This window comes from Oncorhynchus gorbuscha, unplaced genomic scaffold (genome assembly GCF_021184085.1).
Source record: "Oncorhynchus gorbuscha isolate QuinsamMale2020 ecotype Even-year unplaced genomic scaffold, OgorEven_v1.0 Un_scaffold_362:::fragment_2:::debris, whole genome shotgun sequence".
Classification (NCBI taxonomy): Eukaryota; Metazoa; Chordata; class Actinopteri; order Salmoniformes; family Salmonidae; genus Oncorhynchus; species Oncorhynchus gorbuscha.
The window spans coordinates 18,388-42,149 of record NW_025745217.1 but is presented as its reverse complement, the minus strand read 5'-3'; the positions used below and the strand labels follow the sequence as shown (position 1 = coordinate 42,149).

The following is a 23,762-nucleotide window of genomic DNA, read 5'->3' as shown; positions in this document are numbered from 1 at the left end:
GGGGTAGCCCTGTTCTCTCATACAAATATCAAAATAAATTTGCCAGAATATGTTACATCTTCATCCCATAATATTGAAGTCAGTGGATTGTTACAGCTGCTTATATTTTTAGAAATATATCCAGTAGGCACCCAAATTAGGCCTATCTGAAATGATGACAAGGATCAATCAAATCACCAGGTTGCCTATTGTTCTAGCTAAGATGAGTCAGCAGTAGAATGCTAAACTGTATATGGATGATAAACGCAGCCCTACTCTGTTATTACCAGGCGAAACTGAAGGAGATGAAACAAGTTATTTCTGGTCACTACTCTGGATTTGCGCGCCAACGCTGATGACTGGTCAACGATCAAGACGCACAACTTCTGGCCCTGAAGCACCCCAGAACAGCGCAGGGCATAGTGCTCACCCCAGAACAGCGCAGGGCATAGTGCTCACCCCAGAACAGCACAGGGCAATCTGCTCACCCCAGAACAGCACAGGGCAATCTGTTCACCCCAGAACAGCACAGGGCATAGTGCTCACCCCAGAACAGCGCAGGGCATAGTGCTCACCCCAGAACAGCGCAGGGCATAGTGCTCACCCCAGAACAGCGCAGGGCATAGTGCTCACCCCAGAACAGCGCAGGGCATAGTGCTCACCCCAGAACAGCGCAGGGCATAGTGCTCACCCCAGAACAGCGCAGGGTATAGTGCTCACCCCAGAACAGCGCAGGGCAATCTACTCACCCCAGAACAGCGCAGGACAATCTGCTCACCCCAGAACAGCGCAGGGTATAGTGCTCACCCCAGACCAGGTCCTATCCCTGACTCTTGGAAGAGAAAGAGATAGCACTATAGAGGCCGAAGTGCGTGTACCCTGATTAAACTACAGTGGCGAGTAAATAAACTGCCTATACCCTCTGTTCTATTGGTGAATGATCAATCACTGGAGAACAAATTGGACTAGCTCCATTCGAGATCTTATCAACGGGACCTGAAGAACTGTTATGCACTATGTTTCTCAAAAACTTGTCTGAATAAGGACATGGATAATATTCTAGCTTGTTTTTCTATGTGACTGCAGGACAGAACAGGCAGCTTTGGGTAAGCTCCTAGGGGGTGGTGTGTGTCTCTTTGATAACAACAGCTGGTGCACAGACTCTAATATTAAGTCTCGAAGTTCTGCTCGCCTGTGTTAGAATACCTCATGATAAGCTGTAGACCATACTATTTACAAACAATTCTCAGCTATATTTTTCGTAGCTGTCTATTTACCACCACAAACCGATGCTGGCACTAAGACCGATGCTCAATGAGCTGTACAGGGCCATAAGCAAACAGGAAAGTGCTCATTCAGAGGCAGCGCTCCTAGTGGCCGGTGAATTAAGGAAAACTGAAATCCATTTTACCTAATTTCTACCAGCATGTCACCTATGCAACTAGAGGCGAAAAAAAACTCTTGATCACATTTACTCCTCAAACAGAGACTAGCTAGAGAAAAGCTAGAGCTGCCGCTTGCAAGGAGGAGGACACTAACCCAGACGCTTATAAGAAATCCCACTATACCCTCCGAACAACCATCAAACAGGCAAAGCGTCAAAACATCACTAAGATCAAATCTCACTACATCGGCTCTGACACTTGTCGGATGTGGCAGGGCTTGCAAACTATAACGGATTATGAAGGGAAACCCAGCCACGAGCTGCCCAATGACTTGAGCCTACCAGATGAGCTAAATGCCTTCTATGCTCGTTTCGAGGCAAGCAACACTGAACAATGTGTAAGAGCACCAACTGTTCCGGATGACTGTGTGATCACGCTCTCCGTAGCCGATGTGAGTAAGACCTTTAAACAGGTTGACATTCACAAGGCCACAGGGCCAGACGGATTACCAGGACATGTACTCAGAGCACGCGCTAACCAGCTGGCAAGTGTCTTCACTGATATTTTCAACCTCTGCCTGACCCAGTCTGTAATATCTACATGTTTCAAGCAGACTAGCAAAGTCTCTGTGCCCAAGAACTCCATGGTAACATGTCTAAATGACTATCGCCCCGTAGCACTAACATCTGTAGCCATGAAATGCTTTGAAAGGCTGGTCATGGCTCACATCAACACCATCATCCCAGACCCACTCCAATTCGCCTACTGACCGAACAGATCCACAGATGATGCAATCTCTATTTCACTCCACACTGCCCTTTTGCACTTGAACAAAAGGAACACTTATGTGAGAACGCTGTTCATTCCTCTACAACTGGATCCTGGAACACCTATGTGAGAACGCTGTTCATTCCTCTGCAACTGGATCCTGGACTTCCTGACGGGACGCCCCCAGATGTGTGGGTAGGCAACAACACATCTGCCACACTGACCCTGAACACCGGGGCCCTCTGGAGTGTGTGCTTAGTCCCCTCTTGTGCTCCCTGTTCACCCACGACTGCATGGCCAAGCACGACTTCAACACCATCATTAAGTTTCCCAACGACGCAATGGTGGTTGGCCTGATCACTGACGGCGAGGAGGCTGCCTACAGGGAGGAAGTCAGAGCTCTGGCAGTGTGGTGCCCGGACAACAACCTCTTGCTCAAAGTCAGCAAGACAAAGGAGCTGATCGTGGACTACAGGAAACTTGAATGCAGAGCACATCCCCATTCACATCAACGGGGCTGTAGTGGGTCGGGAGCTTCAAGTTCTTCAGTGTCCACACCACTAAGGATCTATCATGGTCCAAAGACTCCCAGGAGGCTGAAAAGATTTGGCTTGGGCCCTCAGATCCTCAAAAAGTTCTACAGCTGCACCACTGAGAGCATCTTGACTGGCTGCATCAAAACTTGGTATGGCAACTACTTGGCATCCATACATCACTGGGTTGAGCTCCCTGCCTTTATACCAGGCGCTGTGAGGAAGGCCCTAAAAATTGTTAGAGACTCCAGCCACCCAAGTCATAGACTGTTCTCTCTGCTACCACATGGCAAGAAGTACAGATGCAACAAGTCTGGAACCAACAGGACCCTGATCAGCTTCTACTCCCAAGCCAAAAGACTGCTAAATAGCAAAATAGTTAACCAAATAGCTACCCAGACTATCTGCATTGACCCCTGCATTGGTACTTTTTTGATTCATCACATATGCAGCTATTGTTTACGTTCTGTCACTTCATTATACATGTCTACCTCGATTACCTTTGACCCCTGCACATCGACTCACTGTTATCCCTTGCATATAGCAATAGTTCTAGTTACTCATTGTGTATTTATTATTACTTTTATTAAGTGTTTTACTTTTGTATTATTTCTCTATTTTCTTTCTCTCTGCATTGTTGGGAAGGGCCCATAAGTAAGCATTCCACTATTAGTTCACACCTGTTGTTTACAAAGCATGTGACAAACATTTTATTTTACCACAAGCACTCATACACACTGCATATACAGTATAGGCCTAGTCTATATACTGTATGTATCGTCATTAGCAGAATTGGCAAGGTGTCAAGCAGCAGAGATGGTTATTCAATCCTTCCCCCACCATGCACCATGCTCTTCCGCTCCGCTGGACATCAACACAGAGATGGTTATTCAATCCTTCCCCCACCATGCTCTTCCGCTCCGCTGGACACCAACACACAGAGATGGTTATTCAATCCTTCCCCCACCATGCACCATGCTCTTCCGCTCCGCTGGACACCAACACACAGAGATCTTTACATAATGATTTAGCATGGGCCACTGCCTGCGCCTCGCCTCACATCCAGGAGAGAGGAGATAGAAAAGAGGACAACAGAGGACAACAGAGAGAGGGAGACATAGACAAAGAGAGAGAGCGAGCTTTAATTGTCCAGTGCGCTCCATCGGCTCGAATATGAGAGGGGTGTTAAGGGATCGCAACCTTCAATCATTTATGAATTAAATAGGCCCTCGAAGCACACTGTCACGTACACACACACACAGTTCATTCAGGAGCCAATTGTATCAAGTGCCATATTTCAGCATTGTGGTGTTAGGGAGGGAGACAGTGACAGGGTCATTCACCCATAACCACCGAGGTGACACAACCAGGAGCTGCATCCCAAATGGCACCTTATTCCCTTTACAGTGCGTTACTTTTCACCAGGGCTCTGGTAAACATTACTGATCTTTATAGGGATTAGGGTGCCATTTAAGTCACTGCCCAGGTCTGAGGGAGGTCTGGTCAACAAGAAGCTTCCCTACCTCTACCAGGCCAGAACAAGAACTAAACCCCCTCAAGCATTTCTTCATTTCTCTGACTGCATCGTTCACTGTGTTTGGTGCCTATTTAAAAAAAACATATTTTTTAAACAAAGCACCCCTGTCATTGTGGATGACGGTTTCATCTCCTTGGCTGGGTTAATGCAGGGGGGGGTGGTGGAGGATGGAGAGAGGCAGAATGAGGCAAAGAGAGAGAGGGAAGCAGTAGTCCGTGAAGTCTCCTCCAGCGCTGAAAGCCAACTCGGGCACATCTGATTGGTGCAATCACAGTCAGTCTCTGCTAGGCTCAGCTCCAGGTTCTGCTGTCTGCTGAGCATGCTGCCACCCAAGCACCATAGACTGGCTGGGGATAGGGGATGAGATGAAGTGGGGGGTGGGATCGAGTTGGAAGATAGAAGTGGGAGGCCTACAGGTCCTGTGAAATGGGGCAGTTCCCTTCCTAGCTCCCAGTAAATTAAATGTCCCCTTTAACCCTTCAGGGTTACCTTTGGGTCAAAACCTTGCACAAATAACTACGGGAGCATATCTGCTTGTCAGTTCTGAATTCATTCCCTGAGTTTAGTTTGTGAGTGCTAGTGTGCCTTAAACAGGGAAGCTGAAATTATCAGTTGATACATACACACAGCGGGCAACGTGCAGCTTGTCTGCCAGCGAGGCGTGGGCTGCTGGCACACCACGCTACGCTGAGCCTCTCTCTTTCCCACGCGCCTGTCACTGCGCTCTGTTCCCCACCACTCTACAGCTACAGTGAACACACGCACGGCAGAGAAATGCTCATCCACGGTTGTCTACAGCTTCCCTAATTGTCCAACCGTGTGTAGCCATCTTGAAGCTTTTGCAGCAAGTTGAGGAATGATGACTGGGGTTTAGCATATTAAAACAAGTCCCATTGCATAAGCATCACTTCTGAAAAGGAGGAAGTCTGTCTGACTCTACAACACTAGAAGCTGAAACACACCTCCCTACATCACTTTGAGGGGGTGGGGTGAGAAATCAACTGATGCTGTGGCTTTGTGAGCAGAGGGCCCTGCAGAACAGCAGATAGATATTCTCCCGCTCCCTTTCCCTCGTCATCCTAGCATGCGGTTGCTTGGCAACCCACTGTCGCTCTCGCTCTGTGAATGCAGACGTTCTCGACGACCAATCGCTCAGCTTGTGAGAGAAGTCCTCATGAAACAACACACATAATCACATTGAGTAACACGGTTCCCAAAAAAGACATGTTGCTATGGTGATCCTAGTCTCTCTGCTGTAAGTGGTTCCTAGAGTGCAGGCAGCAGTGGGCGGTAGAGAGGGTTGGCCGGGAAGGGAAGCATGCTCCGCTCAGGATCGTTGGGTTGGCCGGGAAGGGAAGCATGCTAAGCGCAGGATCGTTGGGTTGGCCGGGAAGGGAAGCATGCTAAGCGCAGGATCGTTGGGTTGGCCGGGAAGGGAAGCATGCTAAGCGCAGGATCGTTGGGTTGGCCGGGAAGGGAAGCATGCTAAGCGCAGGATCGTTGGGTTGACTGGGAAGGGACGCATGCTCCGCTCAGGATCGTTGGGTTGGCCGGGAAGGGAAGCATGCTAAGCGCAGGATCGTTGGGTTGGCCAGGAAGGGAAGCATGCTAAGCGCAGGATCGTTGGGTTGACTGGGAAGGGACGCATGCTCCACTCAGGATCGTTGGGTTGACCGGGAAGGAAAGAATGCTGCGCTCAGGATCATTGGGTTGACTGGGAAGGGAAGCATGCTAAGCGCAGGATCGTTGGGTTGACTGGGAAGGGACGCATGCTCCACTCAGGATCGTTGCTAGACTTTGAGGACAGCCATTAGTTTCAAGCTAACGTGTCACCATCTGGTATAGGATGGAGGGGGTTCACACCAATCCATTCAGCCACTGTTAACTGCCTGGATAGTGATCTCCTTCTGGTGTAACACGATGGGCTGTATATTTTGTATCTAAAATGAGATGATTCATCAAATCATAGGCCTGGCAATTATCCAAATGGGGTAATTAAACGTCAGTGAAGAGGTAGTGTGAGGGTGTGCATTAATCCCGAGTGGTTCAGCATTCTAAGGCACTGCATCTCAATGCTAGAGGAGTCACTACAGACCCTGGTTTTATCTCTGGCTGTATCACACCTGGCCATGATCAGGAGTCGCATAGGGCGGCGCACAAGTCGCCCAGCGTCGTCCGGGTTAGGCAGTCATCGTAAAATAAGAATTTGTTCTTAACGGACTTGCCTAGTTAAATAAAAGGTTCAATAAAAATAAATCCTTAAGAGTCTAAGTAACATATACAAAAAATCTGCAGTTTAATTAAGCTAGATGTTTTTTTTGTTGCATCTCAATCCACCGCATCTGCCCATGTCGGCCTTCCGCATCTGCCCAGGTCGGCCTTCCGCATCTGCCCATGTCGGCCTTCCGCATCTGCCCATGTCGGCCTTCCGCATCTGCCCATGTCGGCCTTCCGCATCTGCCCAGGTCGGCCTTCCGCATCTGCCCAGGTCGGCCTTCCGCATCTGCCCAGGTCGGCCTTCCGCATCTGCCCAGGTCGGCCTTCCGCATCTGCCCAGGTCGGCCTTCCGCATCTGCCCAGGTCGGCCTTCCGCATCTGCCCAGGTCGGCCTTCCGCATCTGCCCAGGTCGGCCTTCCGCATCTGCCCAGGTCGGCCTTCCGCATCTGCCCAGGTCGGCCTTCCGCATCTGCCCAGGTCGGCCTTCCGCATCTGCCCAGGTCGGCCTTCCGCATCTGCCCAGGTCGGCCTTCCGCATCTGCCCAGGTCGGCCTTCCGCATCTGCCCAGGTCGGCCTTCCGCATCTGCCCAGGTCGGCCTTCCGCATCTGCCCAGGTCGGCCTTCCGCATCTGCCCAGGTCGGCCTTCCGCATCTGCCCAGGTCGGCCTTCCGCATCTGCCCAGGTCGGCCTTCCGCATCTGCCCAGGTCGGCCTTCCGCATCTGCCCAGGTCGGCCTTCCGCATCTGCCCAGGTCGGCCTTCCGCATCTGCCCAGGTCGGCCTTCCGCATCTGCCCAGGTCGGCCTTCCGCATCTGCCCAGGTCGGCCTTCCGCATCTGCCCAGGTCGGCCTTCCGCATCTGCCGGCCTTCCGCATCTGCCCAGGTCGGCCTTCCGCATCTGCCCAGGTCGGCCTTCCGCATCTGCCCAGGTCGGCCTTCCGCATCTGCCCAGGTCGGCCTTCCGCATCTGCCCAGGTCGGCCTTCCGCATCTGCCCATGTCGGCCTTCCGCCTGCCCATGTCGGCCTTCCGCATCTGCCCATGTCGGCCTTCCGCATCTGCCCATGTCGGCCTTCCGCATCTGCCCATGTCGGCCTTCCGCATCTGCCCATGTCGGCCTTCCGCATCTGCCCATGTCGGCCTTCCGCATCTGCCCATGTCGGCCTTCCGCATCTGCCCATGTCGGCCTTCCGCATCTGCCCATGTCGGCCTTCCGCATCTGCCCATGTCGGCCTTCCGCATCTGCCCATGTCGGCCTTCCGCATCTGCCCATGTCGGCCTTCCGCATCTGCCCATGTCGGCCTTCCGCATCTGCCCATGTCGGCCTTCCGCATCTGCCCATGTCGGCCTTCCGCATCTGCCCATGTCGGCCTTCCGCATCTGCCCATGTCGGCCTTCCGCATCTGCCCATGTCGGCCTTCCGCATCTGCCCATGTCGGCCTTCCGCATCTGCCCATGTCGGCCTTCCGCATCTGCAGTGGAAGGTGGCCGAGCGGTCCCACTGGACTCGCCTGAAGTCCGTAACGCTGTTGTACCAACTGTCTGTAGCATCCGAATCGTTTGGGCTACAAACTAGTATCACCCCACTCAGTTTTGCTCTTCGACCCCCACAAGTGTCATGGGACTCACCTGAAGGTAACCGATACAAAACAAACAGAATGGAGGTAGGTTTGTCCCAACAAAAATAATGGTTAAATAGGTGTCCAAAAAAATTATTCCTGAGCTTTCTTAGATCGCCTAGATATAGGCCAGACACCTCAAAACCTTGATACATTTCTGACATTTAAGAATCTGTTATTCAATGAGTTTCTATGGGCTATAGTAGAAATGGCCAAATTCAATATTTTAGCTTTATATCAAAATGGTCCTAAAATTCCAAATTAAATTGTCATACCAGGGATCATTTGGCAATCTTAAAACAATTCCACACATGGTTTAAGACTGAGGTTAATAAGTTAAAAAGGACAGAATCTTCAAGGAGAGACATTTGAGTTATCAAACCTGTCCTATTCTAATGTAATACAAGATCACTCAGTGTCGCAACCAACAGATGTGCATGCACAAAGCACACAAAGGAAAGGGTGGGAGAGTTAAGGTTAAGTTCATGGTATTTTATTGAAAAAAAAATTATAATCAAAGACTAGCATGTACAACTTGGAATGAAGGTAAACTGAACTCAAGATGGACAGTCTAGAGAAGACTCTGGTGTTGAAGACCCTATGATGCGCTGTAGGTCACTCAACCCACACGCAACCATGGTCAGAGTCAAGAAACAGAAGGTAGAAACATTGACGGTACATCCGCATTCCCCTGCCAAAACAAACAAAGACTTCCCCTAGCAGGTAAAAAGATCTCCAGCCCACCTCCCACCCTTGAATCCTACCCAAAGTTTCACGCACAACAAGGAAACAGAACTCCAAATATTCCCAACATGCCAAACATAGTTCTAAATGTATTTATTTTGTAAATGTTCATCTTAAAAATATTAATTTTTGTAATGAATTAAGCAAACTGCAAAAGGTCCCATTAATTCCATCTCTATGCGAGTCTAGTACAGTGGAGGCTGCTGAGGAGAGGACAGACCATAATGGCTGGAATAGAATGAATGGAATGGCATCAAAGACATGGAAACCATGGAAACCATGCGTTTGAGCCATTTGATACCATTCCACACATCCCGGTCCAGCCATTATCACAAGCCCATCCTCCCCAATTAAGGTGCACCAACCTCCGGTGGTTTAGTAGGACTCCCCATCCCCATCTCGTGAGCTCGTCTCTCAATATAGACTGCACCAAAACCCACCAACGGTACCCATGGTACCGCTGTGGAATCAGAGAGAGCCCATTGGCCAGACTGCGGCACCAGTCTCAAGCTGCATGCATGAAGAACAGAAAAATATATAAAATGGTCAGCCCAAACATTACCACTAGCAACTGGAACCAATAGGCAGTTCACCAAGTGCTTTCTTTAGTTGTTGACATTTTGTTTACAGGTATTATTTTATCTTATTACTGATGTCTAAACTCATCTTTGGGGACAGGACCACTAACCAGTACATGCAGATAATTTATTTTTGCTTAATTTTTTAACTTATTTTATGTGGACAGATTCGTCATTTTTCAACATTCAGTTATGTTTTCTATACAGAAACAGTATGATTTTTGCAAGAGGTAAGTAAAACATGTGACTGATTTTTTTTTGTCTTCTAAGGAGGCCAGGAGAAGGGTAGGAGAGCTTCATTTTGCTGTCATCATTTGTACAAATTCTGTGGACAAAGAGCAAAGCAAAAACAAAATAGACATGAGAACAAACAGAAACCAACCAACCACTGATCAAACCAGCAATTACACTTCACAGATCCAGACATAATTAAATAAAACATGTCCGTCACAGACAAATCAAGACATACAGCTCATAAAACAAATTAAACTGTTATCGGTCAGCGTCATAGGAGACTGTTTACATAAGTCCAACATCCCATTACAGAGAGATGGACCAATTATATAAGAAAGAACAGGGGGCTCATGATGGTAGAAAGGGATGAGAGAAGAGGGGGATGAGAGTGGTAGAGTGTAAAGAGGGGGATGAGAGTGGTAGAGAGTGAAGAGGGGGATCAGGCAGTACAAAGTGATGAAAGAAGAGGTGGATTAGAGCTGTAGAGAAGGGATGCAGGGAGCAGTAGACACAAAAGACTGGCTCTACTGTACAGTAGCATGGTGAAGTTGACTGAGTGGGTGACAGCTGTCCTGACTCAAGGCCCCCCATAGGGACACTGCTGAGAACTACTGTACACTCCCTCACAGCAGAACAAGATCGGGAGAGAGAAAAGTTCCATGGTCCTCTTCTTACCTTCATAGTTGACCTGTCCGTCTCCGTCGATGTCGGCTTCTCTGATCATCTCATCGACCTCCTCGTCTGTTAACTTCTCTCCCAGGTTTGTCATGACATGACGGAGCTCTGCTGCACTGATGTAACCATTCCCATCCTGCAGGGGAGACGATGTGAGGAGTGTGTGACCTCACAGTAAACACACCTGCCTTTTACAAAGGCACTTTAACATACCAATGTCATTTATGTATGCAGTAAGAGCAACCATACAGGATATCACTGACCATATACTGCTTGACAAACAAAGGCAATGTATACATGAGGTGAATAAATAAAAATCAGGCAAACAAACAATTCTTACCTTGTCGAATACCCGGAACGCCTCACGAATCTCCTCCTCGCTGTCTGTGTCCTTCATTTTCCTGGCCATCATTGTAAGGAACTCTGGGAAGTCAATGGTTCCATTGCCTGGGAGATGGAGAGAGGAAGTGGAGAGAGAGGGTTTGGCTTGCTTTTTGTAGACCGTTGGAAAGGGGGAGACCAGTAGAAGTGGATAGGCAGAATTGATAGTTCGTTATCTGGGATTAAAACCCCAGTTGCAACAGGCCATGCGTTGTCTAGAGTGGGCTGTGTACGGTAGACTATGACAACAGTGTAATAGGAGGTACAGTCGAGGGATTTGTCTGGATGAAAAAAAAGGGGGCTTAGGAAGGTTTTTTTTATTGATCAAAAAGGGACTTAGGTGGTGGGTGTGGCAGGGGGCATGCCAATGGGCACAGTCAGCGCGGCCAAATTTGAGAGAACATTTGAGGCCCCCCATTTTGGTAGTGTAGAGACATTTAGCCATGTTTAACCACATTTCCTGCAATTCTATGCATTTTGCCATGGCTAATGCAGTGTTATTTTTCTCAAACAAAAATCAATACTTTAAGTAATAGTTTTTGAAATGTTTCAAATTCTTACTGATTCTAGATTTTACTTAAGCGATTTACTTCTCAAAGGTTAGATTATAAAAAACTATAAGTCCATTATCTTTTCTACATACTTTATATCTGGGTTTAGCCGTTTACATTGAAACGTTTCTCTACCCTACATTGTTTCGACTTAAGCGGCCCCAAAACAAAAAAATTAGGCCCAAGTATTTAAATGGCTGAAAAATCCCAGCAGCCCTCAGCTGTTTAAGTGTGTGATCATGTGTGATTCCTGGGGAAGACTGTTCTCCCCAGCACACAGCTGTCCCCTCCCCTGGTGGTACATGGCTGACATACAGTTCCCCAGTGAATCAATGCACATCTGTTCTCCACTCTGCATGTCCTTAGTGTGTGTGTGTGTGTGTGTCTGACTATTACATTACTTATATAGGGCCGTATAATGCACAGACTGGCTGTTTCACCTTCCTCAGTGTGTGAATAACTGGACTGCTACTGTTTGTGTGTAGGCAGGGTCTACCACAGCTGATGTGAACTATTTCCCTGGGCCGTGGGGCCTCAGAGAATGTACAGCCCAGCAGAGCAGAGCGGATTATGTCATGGATTTCACTAGGCCATTGTTACCTACTGCGGTTATTTAACTGGCTTTGTTGCAGCCAGTCGCTCGGTCTGCCTGACCTAGATAGTGACAGGCAATCAGAGAGAAGACATGGTGTTCAATGAGAACACCTCCAGTCCAAGCACTAACACAAGTTAGGACATGGATGAACGCATCAAGAACTCTATCAATAACTGGTCAATAAGAATCACTACTCATCACCATCAGATTGACTTCCAGAAGGGAGATTAGTATAGAGAGCAATAGTAATGGTGACTTTTTGTATGCACCAACTCCACCATGTTTCATTGGATAAAACCTATGGGAAAGTTTAGTTTTTGGATACACTGCGAAAATAAAGTGTGTGTTAAATCACAGGTTTAGGAGAACTTATCAAATTTGATCAATGAGATAATCTTCATTGGCTAACGTAATTTAGTGAATTATGAAAGATATATATAATTTTTAAAAATCCCATAAAAAGGTCTCATTATTCATAAAAAGGTCATGTTGACTGATATTATCTCAGAACAAAACAAATAAGTTCTAAGCCTGTGTTTACCTCAGACCTTATTTTCAGCGTTTATCCCAAAACCCTATTCTTTCACCATAGGAATGGCTGAACGAACCAGAGGTTACGTTGTTTTTAGGACTACATGCTGTTAACTACAGTGACTGAACCAACACACACACAGCCCAAGGAAATAGAGTAGTACTTCTGCCACTCCTTACTTACATTCTCAGCTTCTCCAGAAATCCCAGTTGAAGGATTCTCACCCAATTCCAGGAATCCACCACCTAGGATTTCTGGAAAACCTGGAACTACAACCCTAGTTGGACACACTCCAGGGTGAAGTTTCCCCATAGCTACAGACTTAAGATCAGCTTCCCCTCCCCCAATCCTAACCATTATAGGTTAAAATGATCAATTGAACCAAGATCAGCATCTAGGGCAACTTCACCCTACACGGTTGGACCCCAGCAGGCTGAACTCACCATCAGCATCGACCTCGTTGATCATGTCCTGCAGCTCAGCTTCTGTGGGGTTCTGTCCCAGCGACCTCATCACAGTGCCCAGCTCTTTGGTTGTGATGGTGCCATCGCCGTCCTTATCGAACAAGGAGAATGCCTCCTTGAACTCTGCAGAAAATAAGATTTGTGCGTCCAAAATTAAAACAAGAAAAAAAAAAAAAAAAAAAACACATCTGAGCTACAGTAAAAACTTAATTAGACAATTAGTCACCGACCCGTAGCACTCATGTCTATAGCCATTGAAGAGCTTTGAAAGGCTGGTCATTGCTCACATTAACATCATTATCCCAGAAACCCTAGACCCACTCCAATTTGCATACCGCCCCAAAAGATCCACAGATGATGCAATCTTTATTGCACTCCACACTGCCCTTTCCCACCTGGACAAAAGGAACACCTACGTGAGAATGCTATTCATTGACTACAGCTCAGCGTTCAACACCATAGTGCCCTCAAAGCACATCACTAAGCTAAGGACCCTGGGACTAAACACTTCCCTCTGCTACTGGATCCTGGACTTCCTGTCGGGCCACCCCCGGTGGTAAGGGTAGGTAACAACACATCCGCCACCCTGATCCTCAACACGAGGATCCCTCAGGGGTGCGTGCTCAGTCCCCTCTACTCCCTGTTCACTCATGACTGCACAGCCAGGCACGACTGCAACACCATCATTAAGTTTGCCGATGACACAACAGTGGTAGGTCTGATCACCGACGAGACAACTTATAGGGAGGTCAGAGACCTGACTGTGTGGTGCCAGGACAACAACCTCTCCCTCGATGTGATCAAGACAAAGGAGATGATTGTGGACTACAGGAAAAGGAGGACTGAGCACACCCCATTCTCAGACGGAGCTGTAGCGGAGCAAGTTGAGAGCTTCAAGTTCCTTGGTGTCCACATCACCAACAAACTATCATGGTCCAAACACACCAAGACAGTCGTGAAGAGGGCACGACAACCTATTCCCCTTCAGGAGACTGAAAAGACTTGGCATGAGTCCCCAGATCCTCAAAAGGTTCTACAGCTGCACCATCGAGAGCATCCTAACTGGTTGCACCACTGCCTGGTATGGCAACTGCTCAGCCTCCGACCGCGTAGCACTACAGAGGGTAGTGGGTACGGCATCAAAACTTGGTATGGCAACTACTTGGCATCCATACATCACTGGGGCTGAGCTCCCTGCCACCCAGGACCTTTATACCATGCGGTGTCAGAGGAAGGCCCAAATAATTGTCAAAGACTCCAGACACCTTAGTTCTCTGCTACCGCACAGCAAGTGGTATCAGAGCGCCAAGTCTAGGTCCAAAAGACTTCTTAACAGCCATAAGCCAACTAAGCAAATGGCTACCCAGACTATTTGCATTGCCTGGCCCCCTCTTTTATGCTGCTGCTACTCTGTTTATCATCTATGCAGTCACTTTAATGCTACCTACATGTACATATTATCTCAATTACCTTGACTAAACAGTGCCCCTGTACCTCCTGAATATAGCCTCGCTATTTTTATTTTACTGCTGCGCTTTAATCATGTTACTTTAAACTGCATTGTTGGTTAAGGGCTTGTAAGCAAGCATACCCATTGTATTTTGGCGCATGTGACCAATACATTTTGATTAGACTTATCTTATCTAACATCTTTGAAAAAAAGGGTTCCTTGAGGTTATACAGTGCATTCGGAAAGTATTCAGACCACATCCCTTTTTCGCATTTTGTTAGGTTACAGCCAGATTCTAAAATGGATGAAATAGTTTTATTCCATCAATCTACACACAATACCCCATAATGACAAAGCAAAATCAGGATTTTAGACATTTTTTCAAAATTTGACAAACAGAGCTCTTCAGTAAGGCGATTCTAATGCCAATGTTTTTTTCTATGGACATTGCATGGCTGTGAAATCAATTGTCTACACCTGTCAGCAACAGGTGAGGCTGAAATGGCCACATCCACTAATTTGAAGGAGTGTCCACATTCTAGACAATTATGTGCTTTCAACTTCATGGCAACAGTATGGGGAAGGCCCTTTCTCATTTCAGCATGACAATGCCCCCATGCACAAAGCAGGTCCATACAGAGATGGTTTGTCAAGATCAGTGTGAAAGAACTTGAGTGGCCTGCACAAAGCATTGACCTCAACCCCACCAAACACCCTTGGGATGAATTGGAACGCCGACTGCGAGGAGCCAGGCCTTGTGGATGAATGGAAGCAAGTCCCCAACATCTACTGGAATGCCTTCCTAGAAGAGTGGAGGCTGTTATAGCAGCAAGGGGGGGGGGGGGGGGGCAACTCCATATCAATGCCTATGATATTGGAATTAGATTCTTGATGAGCAGGTGTCCGCATTCTTTCAGTCATGTAGTGTAGCTTACAAATAAGCACATTATTTTTTACATTTATTAAAAAGTTAAGCAAAGTTGATGATTTCATTCAAATATATGAAGCTAAAGTCACATAAGCTATAGCTAGATAACTAAGTTATTAGAATTTGAGCACCGTATGTAAGCTAGCTATCGTATGTAAGCTAGCCATCTAGCCAGACAGGAAGAAGCTAGGCTACTTGTATTAGCCACTTTACAAGCTAGCCAGCCAATGCTTACAAATAAACATAATGGAATATGCCAAATAGAGCTACAGACCTAGCCTGACATTGTAATTAGCTAAATTTTACTGTATTTCAGTATGAAGTCAAATGAGGGGACTGTCATGAAGCCATTTGAAGACTGCTGCTGACCCTTGATGAATGCAGGTGATGTGGGCTGACTGAGAAGAGGTATGTATCTAAATGATTTATAATAAGTCTTGGTGATTCAATAGCCTAGTTAATCATGACATGACTTAACACACCATGTTCTGCTCGTCTGCTGCTGCTGACAACTGCATGTCAATTGTTCTTCTAATCTACATCAGAAAAAGGATAAGTCTGCAGAGCATTTTGTCTCAATTTTGGTAGATTAACTCATGTTTTGCTACTTTTTTCTTCTTCCCAGCACATCGTGCTGTTCAATAAAGGAGTCAGCTAGAGTTGGTACCGAGACTGACGTGGACAACCGTTCAAACAAAGAGACGCCTCCCTGGCTACCAGTGCATATTTCCAAAGTATGTTTGCATATAATAACAAAATCTCAATTATGCTGGTCTTTTGTCCATTATTAAAAATGGTTTATTATATTCTTAGCTAAAATGAATACTATTTATAAGTAGTAGCCATAATTCCTAAATTTCACCATACAGGGTTCTGTATTCCAATTTTGGTTCAGTCAAGAAGAACCCATCGGGTTCCATGTATATACACTTTTAGGGGTTCCATAGATTAAAAAAACAGAACCCTTTTTGGTTCTATAAAGAAATTACTTTGAGTGTAGGCTACTTAATTAAGTTAAGGTTTCAACCAGTAATCACACCTAAGCATGACCTCCTGGGCTATGGAAAGACTTGAAAAGATTACATTTGTTCATTGTAAAGGTGAGCGGATAAAAGTATTGTCAACAACAGGTATGTCTGCTAAGTCTCAGTCTGCCATTGGGGAGGCATCTGCCCATTATTAGGGCCGTATAAAATCTGTGTTGAGAACGCGGCTGGAATCACGAAATCCAGACATTAAAACGCAATTCAACAATGTATTCAACTCTGTAGGAAATTAACTTATTACCAGACGACATGAACAAACTGCATAAGTGATTTGTATATTCCTTCAACCTTTTGAAGAGGCAACAGCACAGGAATGTCCCTCTGTGTGTGCGTGTTGGTCTACCACTTTGTGTAGCCGTTAGTGACTATGCTAATGTCATGTTTTCAGTGGTCAGGAGTTAGCAGACATGCCTCACTCACATTAAATATTCATTCACAGCTCAAGTGTGTGTGCTGAACTGCTTACCGGCAATCTGCTCCTCTGTTAGTTGGTCAGCCTGAGGACAGAGGAGAAAAAAAAAGATAAATGGCATTGTATTTTGGATAACGACTCTGAACACAAGCAGCACTACAGAAAACTGCCCAATTTCTTCCCTTTCCATCCTAGCCCACCTCTGAGCAGCAGATATTAGCCAGTGATCTCTGAGCAAGAGATCAGATGTTATGTAGCCAAGGTAACGATCCAGCTAAGGCAGAGCAGAGAATACAGTAACCTGGTGATGAAGACACCCTGTCAGTCTGTGCTGTTAAGTTACAATACCATGGAGGAGAGGCCAGGCCAATCATTGCCCAGCAGTTTAACATGCACGTTGATTGGCTCCTCTGCCGCTCTGCTCATCCCTAGAAAACGACCAAGGAGGTCAAGGGACAATACTTTATGCCGATAATAAATAAAGATTTTACAATAACTTTTTCCAGAGACAACCATTTATGCAATAACAAATAAATTATAAAACTATACAATGCATTTGACTTTATTTTTAACAAGTTAACGGGCATCTATCTAAAATGGTAAATCTCTTGATAAACTGAGTAAATCAAGATAGGTCAGGTGAATTCATATTCAATGGGAGTGTATGCATGCATGGAGTTATTGAGCTTGTTTTGGCTGATTCCAGTGGTCTTTGGGGCTACACATGACAAACAATCTGATTCACTTTCATTTGGGTCCATGTTAGGCCTACTGAACATTATACCCTGATGAAGACAGCTTGTCGGTTGAAATGTTGGTTATTAAATTATTGCTTCTGAGCTCCTAGAGTGTGCGGCTCTCCTTTTCTTTTTCAAGTGTTCTACTCCGCTAGCCAGCACCTCGCCTAAACAGGTGTTCTACTCCCCTAGCCAGCACCTCGCCTAAACAGGTGTTCTACTCCCCTAGCCAGCACCTCGCCTAAACAGGTGTTCTACTCCGCCAGCCAGCACCTCGCCTAAACAGGTGTTCTACTCCGCCAGCCAGCACCTTGCCTAAACAGGTGTTCTACTCCGCCAGCCAGCACCTCGCCTAAACAGGTGTTCTACTCCGCCAGCCAGCACCTCGCCTAAACAGGTGTTCTACTCCGCCAGCCAGCACTTCGCCTAAACAGGTGTGATTTGTTTCGCCTCCAGATAGGCCTACTTGCAGGAGTTTTATGAGAACAGTCCGCTCGCGCTATAATGGGGAAACCGTCCGTGCCGATATTATCGGTTGTTCTCTACGAGTCATCACACAGTGGATCTCATATTTACATTTCAGCAACACAGCTCATCTGCTGACGAGATATGAATACAATGATCACATTGGGATGAAACACCTCCCTCTACGGAGGTATGCAGGACACATTTCCCACTTTAATTTAATATATGCCTACAGTAAACACACACAATGCACGAGGACAGTAAAGACAGTGGTAGTCACATTTAGAGAACACTTCACACCCAACCAGCCATGTTCCCCACAAAATCTGCTCTCACTCTACACGTCTACTAAAGAGAACCGCCCAAAATGAGAGCCTGTTCTACTATCTCCATTCCCACCACCACTCATACAGTAACTGGAGCACACCACAGCAGCTACCCCATCAGATCACTCATACAGTAACCGGAGCACACCACAGCAGCTACCACATCAGATCACTCATACAGTAACCAGAGCACACCACAGCAGCTACCACATCAGATCACTCATACAGTAACTGGAGCACACCACATCAGATCACTCATACAGTAACCGGAGCACACCACAGCAGCTACCCCATCAGATCACTCATACAGTAACTGGAGCACACCACAGCAGCTACCACATCAGATCACTCATACAGTAACCGGAGCACACCACAGCAGCTACCCCATCAGATCACTCATACAGTAACCGGAGCACACCACAGCAGCTACCCCATCAGATCACTCATACAGTATTCAACCAATTTCAGCTTCCCCATCACTCAGAAGGCACAGCAGAGCGTTGGGACCTGAAACTCGTCAAAATGCAGGTCGGCTACCAGCCTCTTTGCCTTAGGCTGGTCCTGCCAGGTATCTGCTATCCTCGTTTCTGGCTTGCAGTCCAGAAGTAGATTACCCTTCTTGGGCTTCCCATTGGACCCCCCGGCCTTGGAGGGGACGACATCCATGGCCTCTTGCACCATCACCAGCCCCTCGGCCAGGCACTCCGCACGTTTGGTGTTTATGTTGCCCTGGCGCCTGATGTCCCCCAGCTCGGTCTTGGTGATCTGCAAGCCATTCTTCATGTCCTGTACGTCTTTGACCACGCTATCGATGGGACTATTGGTAGAGTCCACCAGCATCTGCAGGAAGGACTTGTAGTTCCTCTCCTGCTGTTCAATCAACTCTTTATAGAAGAACTGCTGCTGGTCTAGAAGCGCATATAACATGGACAGAGAAACCAGGTCATCGTCCTGGTAGCAGGGTGCCTTCTTGGGCAACATGGTTCTCCTCTGGCTCCTCAGCCTGCCTGTCTGGATGACTGGAGCTGTGCAGGTCAGGTCTCTGGCTGCTAGCCGTGGGGAGCTGTGTCAAGTCTCGGGGAGTGGGGCTCAGCTGGCTGAACTACGCACCAGACAGAGGGGAGGACTAGACTGATAAAGAAGCAGGGTTTACCTGACCTGAAGCCTGAGGTACGGTTGCAGTGATGGAGTGATGTGACTGACTGGCTACCTCCCCTGTACTGTAGCGGCAGCCTAACATTGGGGCTGCTGTCTGTACTGGATATCTTTGGGAATCCTAACTTACACATGGGACGTTTCAACAGAAGCACTGGGGTTAATGTATCGTGTTTTGCTTTTCGCCACCCCGCCGACCACAATCCGGACTGTCAGCGCAGTGATACAGTTACAAAAACCAACGAGGGGGTCTGAAGGATAATTTCCGTGAGGGCCTGGTCACATGATGCTTAGGGTCCCCTGCCAGGCTAGCTGGACAGACAGAGCCACAGCATCCAGGGTCAGAGAGGCTAGATGCTTAAGCTGACGGCTGTCTGCCACAAGACGAACCCATCCGCCGCATCCCCCCTTTATTGTTGAAGAAAATCCTAGTGGAAACAACGTACCGCACTGTGATACATAGGCTTTAATTTAGGGCTAGACTATACAATGACTGTTTTTCTCTGAACCATCCTTAGGCCCTTAGCCTCTTTCGCTCTCCCTGAACCTGTAGGCCTTTACTTTTGGCATTATCGGTTTGTCTTTGCTTGCATGTTTGTTTCTCTGGTGTTACCTACACCCCTCTGTTTGTACACTCTTTCCCGGTCCTGTACTGTCCTTTTTTCTTGTCCGTGGCTCCCTCTGTTGGGTTCCTTGAGCATTGGCAGCAGCAGCATTCTCTGGCAGTGTGCCCAGAAGGGAGGTCCTCCTCCTGCTCCTCACCCTACTGGATCCTCAGGGCCAGGCCACTGTAACCCCAGCCTATAGAATGAAACACTGCTGAACCCCAGCCAGGACCTCCCTCGCTCTGGCCCCTCGGGTAGGGAACGAGACCCCAACAGACACCCCCAACACAAATGGCTGCCAGAAATCTGGCCTGGATTTGCAAGAAATGCACAACCTAGGTATGAGAGAGCACTGCTTGCTGCAGCTATCCAATCCTTGCCCAGAGACCTAAAAACACCATAGCTGCAGCTATCCTATCCTGGCCCAGAGACCTAAAAACACCATAGTTGCAGCTAAAAACACCATAGTTGCAGCTATCCTATCCTGGCCCAGAGACCTAAAAACACCATAGCTGCAGCTATCCCATCCTGGCCCAGAGACATAAAAACACCATAGCTGCTACAGCATGGCATAGCCACTTTCACGTCGACAAGTGGTCCCTGAGGGCCATGTGGTGGTGGTAATGTAGTGACACACAGAAGATTGGGAGTGAGGGCTTCCTGTCACTGCTATGTCCCATCTGTGTCTGTCTGCTCACATGACTGGAGCTCCACTTGTATTTAAGTTTATTAGAACAGGGACAATGTACAACATCTCAGAAATGAGAAGTGATGCTTTGCACCAGACGCCAACATATAGCTACAGCAGAGGGATGGAGTTAATCAGACACTACCCCTACATATGAGCATGTAACATCACGTGCAGTGATAGTGCCTAGTCAGTCTATAGATTCATAGCCTCCACCCAACCTCGCACATAAATCTCTTGCAGCAATATTCAGCACATCGATATCAATTGGTTATGCTGCTTATTGTTGAATTTGTAACTTATTGTTACAGAATGGTAGCCCTAGACAGAAGAGCACCCCCCCCCCCCTGGCACTGCCAAGGCTGTCAGGCACCCTGCATTTAGGTTGTGGCCATTCCATGCCAGTAAAGCGAGAATAACAAGAATCCAATCAGACAGTGCAATGGCCTTTTCTACATGGAGTCACCACACTAACTCTGATAGAGCAGATCAGCTCAATACACTGGGGCTGTCTTCTAGCATGTTCATTTCCTTGTTAGGGCACACAGCAGGATCCTGTGGCGTGACCAATACATTTGAAAATGTGATTTGATTTAGAGCGGGGCAGGGTCAATGTCCCCACAACTACAGCAGAGAGCAGAGGACCCACCCGTCTACTGAGGCATTACTACAGACGAGAGCAGGGGAGTGGAGTCGACAAACCTTTTAGTACACGCTTTCACAGCACAGCAACACACATCTAAAAAGATTCCTTCTTACGATTGTCCACCTCAACCAATCAAACATTCGAGCGAGGGCCGAAACAGTGGACACACAGATTCAGAGACTTACAATCCATAGCTTTGTAATCCCCACATTGGTGGAGACAGTACTTCCATGCTTTTGGAGAAACAATGTGTGCATTGAGCACAAGAACATGACTTACTTTGAGAATCAGGTTAACGCTGTTCTCCCGCTGCTATACAACCCAATCCCTCCCATGGAGACAGGCGATAGAAAAGTATCTTGGAGGTTGAACCTCCTGTGACAATGGTAATTACTAACTGAAAAACAACATGATATGGAACAATGTAGATCTGTGTATAAAAAGTGGTAAGACCAAGGCATAAATCAAACATGCACGGTCATGTCAGAGATAGGGCAGCTACAGTTATTCCAAGAGTACCATATCACTTTCGGCCTGACAAATAGTATACAAGAATGTCACAGATGACATTTTTGATCAAATTGAAGCCATTGGTGTTTAGAAATCGTATAAGTCTATCAATTATTTGTAATTACCATAGAAAAAAAGTGACTGATAGCATGTATCAAACTCCGTTAATATTGCAAAGACGTAGACTTTAATTCTTTAGATGGAGTTTCACTCTGTCTCCTGAGGCAGAAAGATAAATGAAACGATGCATTCTACATCATACAACAGTAATAGAACCTGAAAAAGACTGATCATAGTAAAAATGATACACGATAAGGTGAACTGCTGGTTCATAGTGGCAAACGCAATATCTTGTCAAATTCCTAGAACATTGTATATAATTCTGAATTACAGTGATTTTATGGGGGCGGGTGTACGATAGGTAAAGCGGTAGATCGTAAGCACTGCTCCCTCGAACCGCATCAGATATTTGTTCGCTGCATTGAGAGGTCCGCTTGTGCATGTGGAAAATATAAAAATCTCAATGGTTGTTCAGCTTTATATCGATCATAATTGGATAGTCCACATTCCATATTATTATGTTACAGAATCTTAACACGTTCCATTACCGGATCAGTACACGGGTTTTGTTAAACATTAAAATCGTAAAATGCTACTGTTTCACGGGCGCATGGAGTCAGGTCTGGCTCGCTGACATTAAGTAATTGCCTCGATCATCATCAGACAAAAATATACTTTTCAGTTATCATTCGTCTTAAATATCGCTCCATCAAAAACACAATCCGCAATGCATAGGAATTGTAGGAAGGATCCTATAATCAATAATGTAACACCCAAAAACCTGACAAGCTAGCGTCGACGCACGACCACTCCGACCGTCACTCAACGGTTCACGCGAATCTTCCTCTGCAGGAAAAGCATGCATTCATGCAACGAGGAAACCTTACCATTGCTTGCTTGAAATTATATTGAATTAAAAATAATATTTCCAACGCAGCATATGATATAATACTCACCATGTCTGTCGGCGCTGAATGTGTTAGTTTTCTAAAACTAGACTACGAGATTGACCAGTTCCCGGGACCTCTACTGATGGGTTGAAGGTGTGTATCTCTCGCGATCTCTGTCTATATAGCTTGGTGTATTCCTCCGCCGCTGAAAACCCTTCTCACTCACTTCCGCATTTTCCCACTGCAGGACAGGCAGCATATATCACTCCCTCCCTCCCTTCTCAGAAAACTTGCCTGACAGAGTTGTTATTTGTATATTTTTAAAAAACCTTTATTTAACTACGCAAGTCAGTTAAGAACACATTCTTATTAACAATGACGGCCTACCAAAAGGCAAAAAGCTTCCTGCGGGGAAGGAGGGTGGGATTAAAAATGTTTAAAAAGCTATTAAGTGGAAAAATAGGACAAAACACACATCAAAGACAAGAGAAACAACAAAACACTACACAAAGAGATACCTAAAGACAGCAACATAGCATGACACATGACAACACAGCATGAAAGCAACACAATATGACAACAACATGGTAGCAACACAAAACAAGGTACACACATTTTTGGGCACAGACAACAGCACAAAGGGAACAAAGGTAGAAACAACAATACATCACACAAAGCAGCCACAACTGTCAGTAAGTGTGTCCATGATTGAGACTTTGAATGAAGAGATTGAGATAAAACTGTCCAGTTTGAGTGTTTTTTTGCAGCTCGTTCCAGTCGCTAGCTGCAGTGAACTGAAAAGACGAGCGACCCAGAGATGTGTGTGCTTTGGGGACCTTTAACAGAATGTGACTGTCAGAACGGGTGTTGAATGTGGAGGATGAGGATGAGGGCTGCAGTAGATATCTCAGATAGGGGGGAGTGAGGCCTAAGTGGGTTTTATTAATATGCATCAACCAGTGGGTCTTGCGGTGGGTACACAGAGATGGCCAGTTTACAGAGGAGTATAGAGGGTCATGATGTGTCCTACAAGGAGCATTGGTGGCAAAT

At 46.7% G+C, this 23,762-nt stretch overlaps 1 protein-coding gene across 1 annotated transcript; it reads right to left on the bottom strand.

Moving 5' to 3' along the window:
* Positions 1-8,517: 8,517 nt before the first annotated feature.
* On the bottom strand, positions 8,518-22,909 carry calm1a (calmodulin 1a). The gene is made up of 6 exons (XM_046333242.1): positions 22,779-22,909; positions 16,685-16,715; positions 12,774-12,917; positions 10,612-10,718; positions 10,272-10,407; positions 8,518-9,687 (listed from the first exon to the last, which is right to left on the bottom strand). The coding sequence occupies exons 1-6, from the start codon at positions 22,779-22,781 to the stop codon at positions 9,659-9,661; spliced, it is 450 nt and encodes a 149-aa protein (XP_046189198.1). The 5' UTR covers positions 22,782-22,909; the 3' UTR covers positions 8,518-9,658.
* Positions 22,910-23,762: the final 853 nt, after the last annotated feature.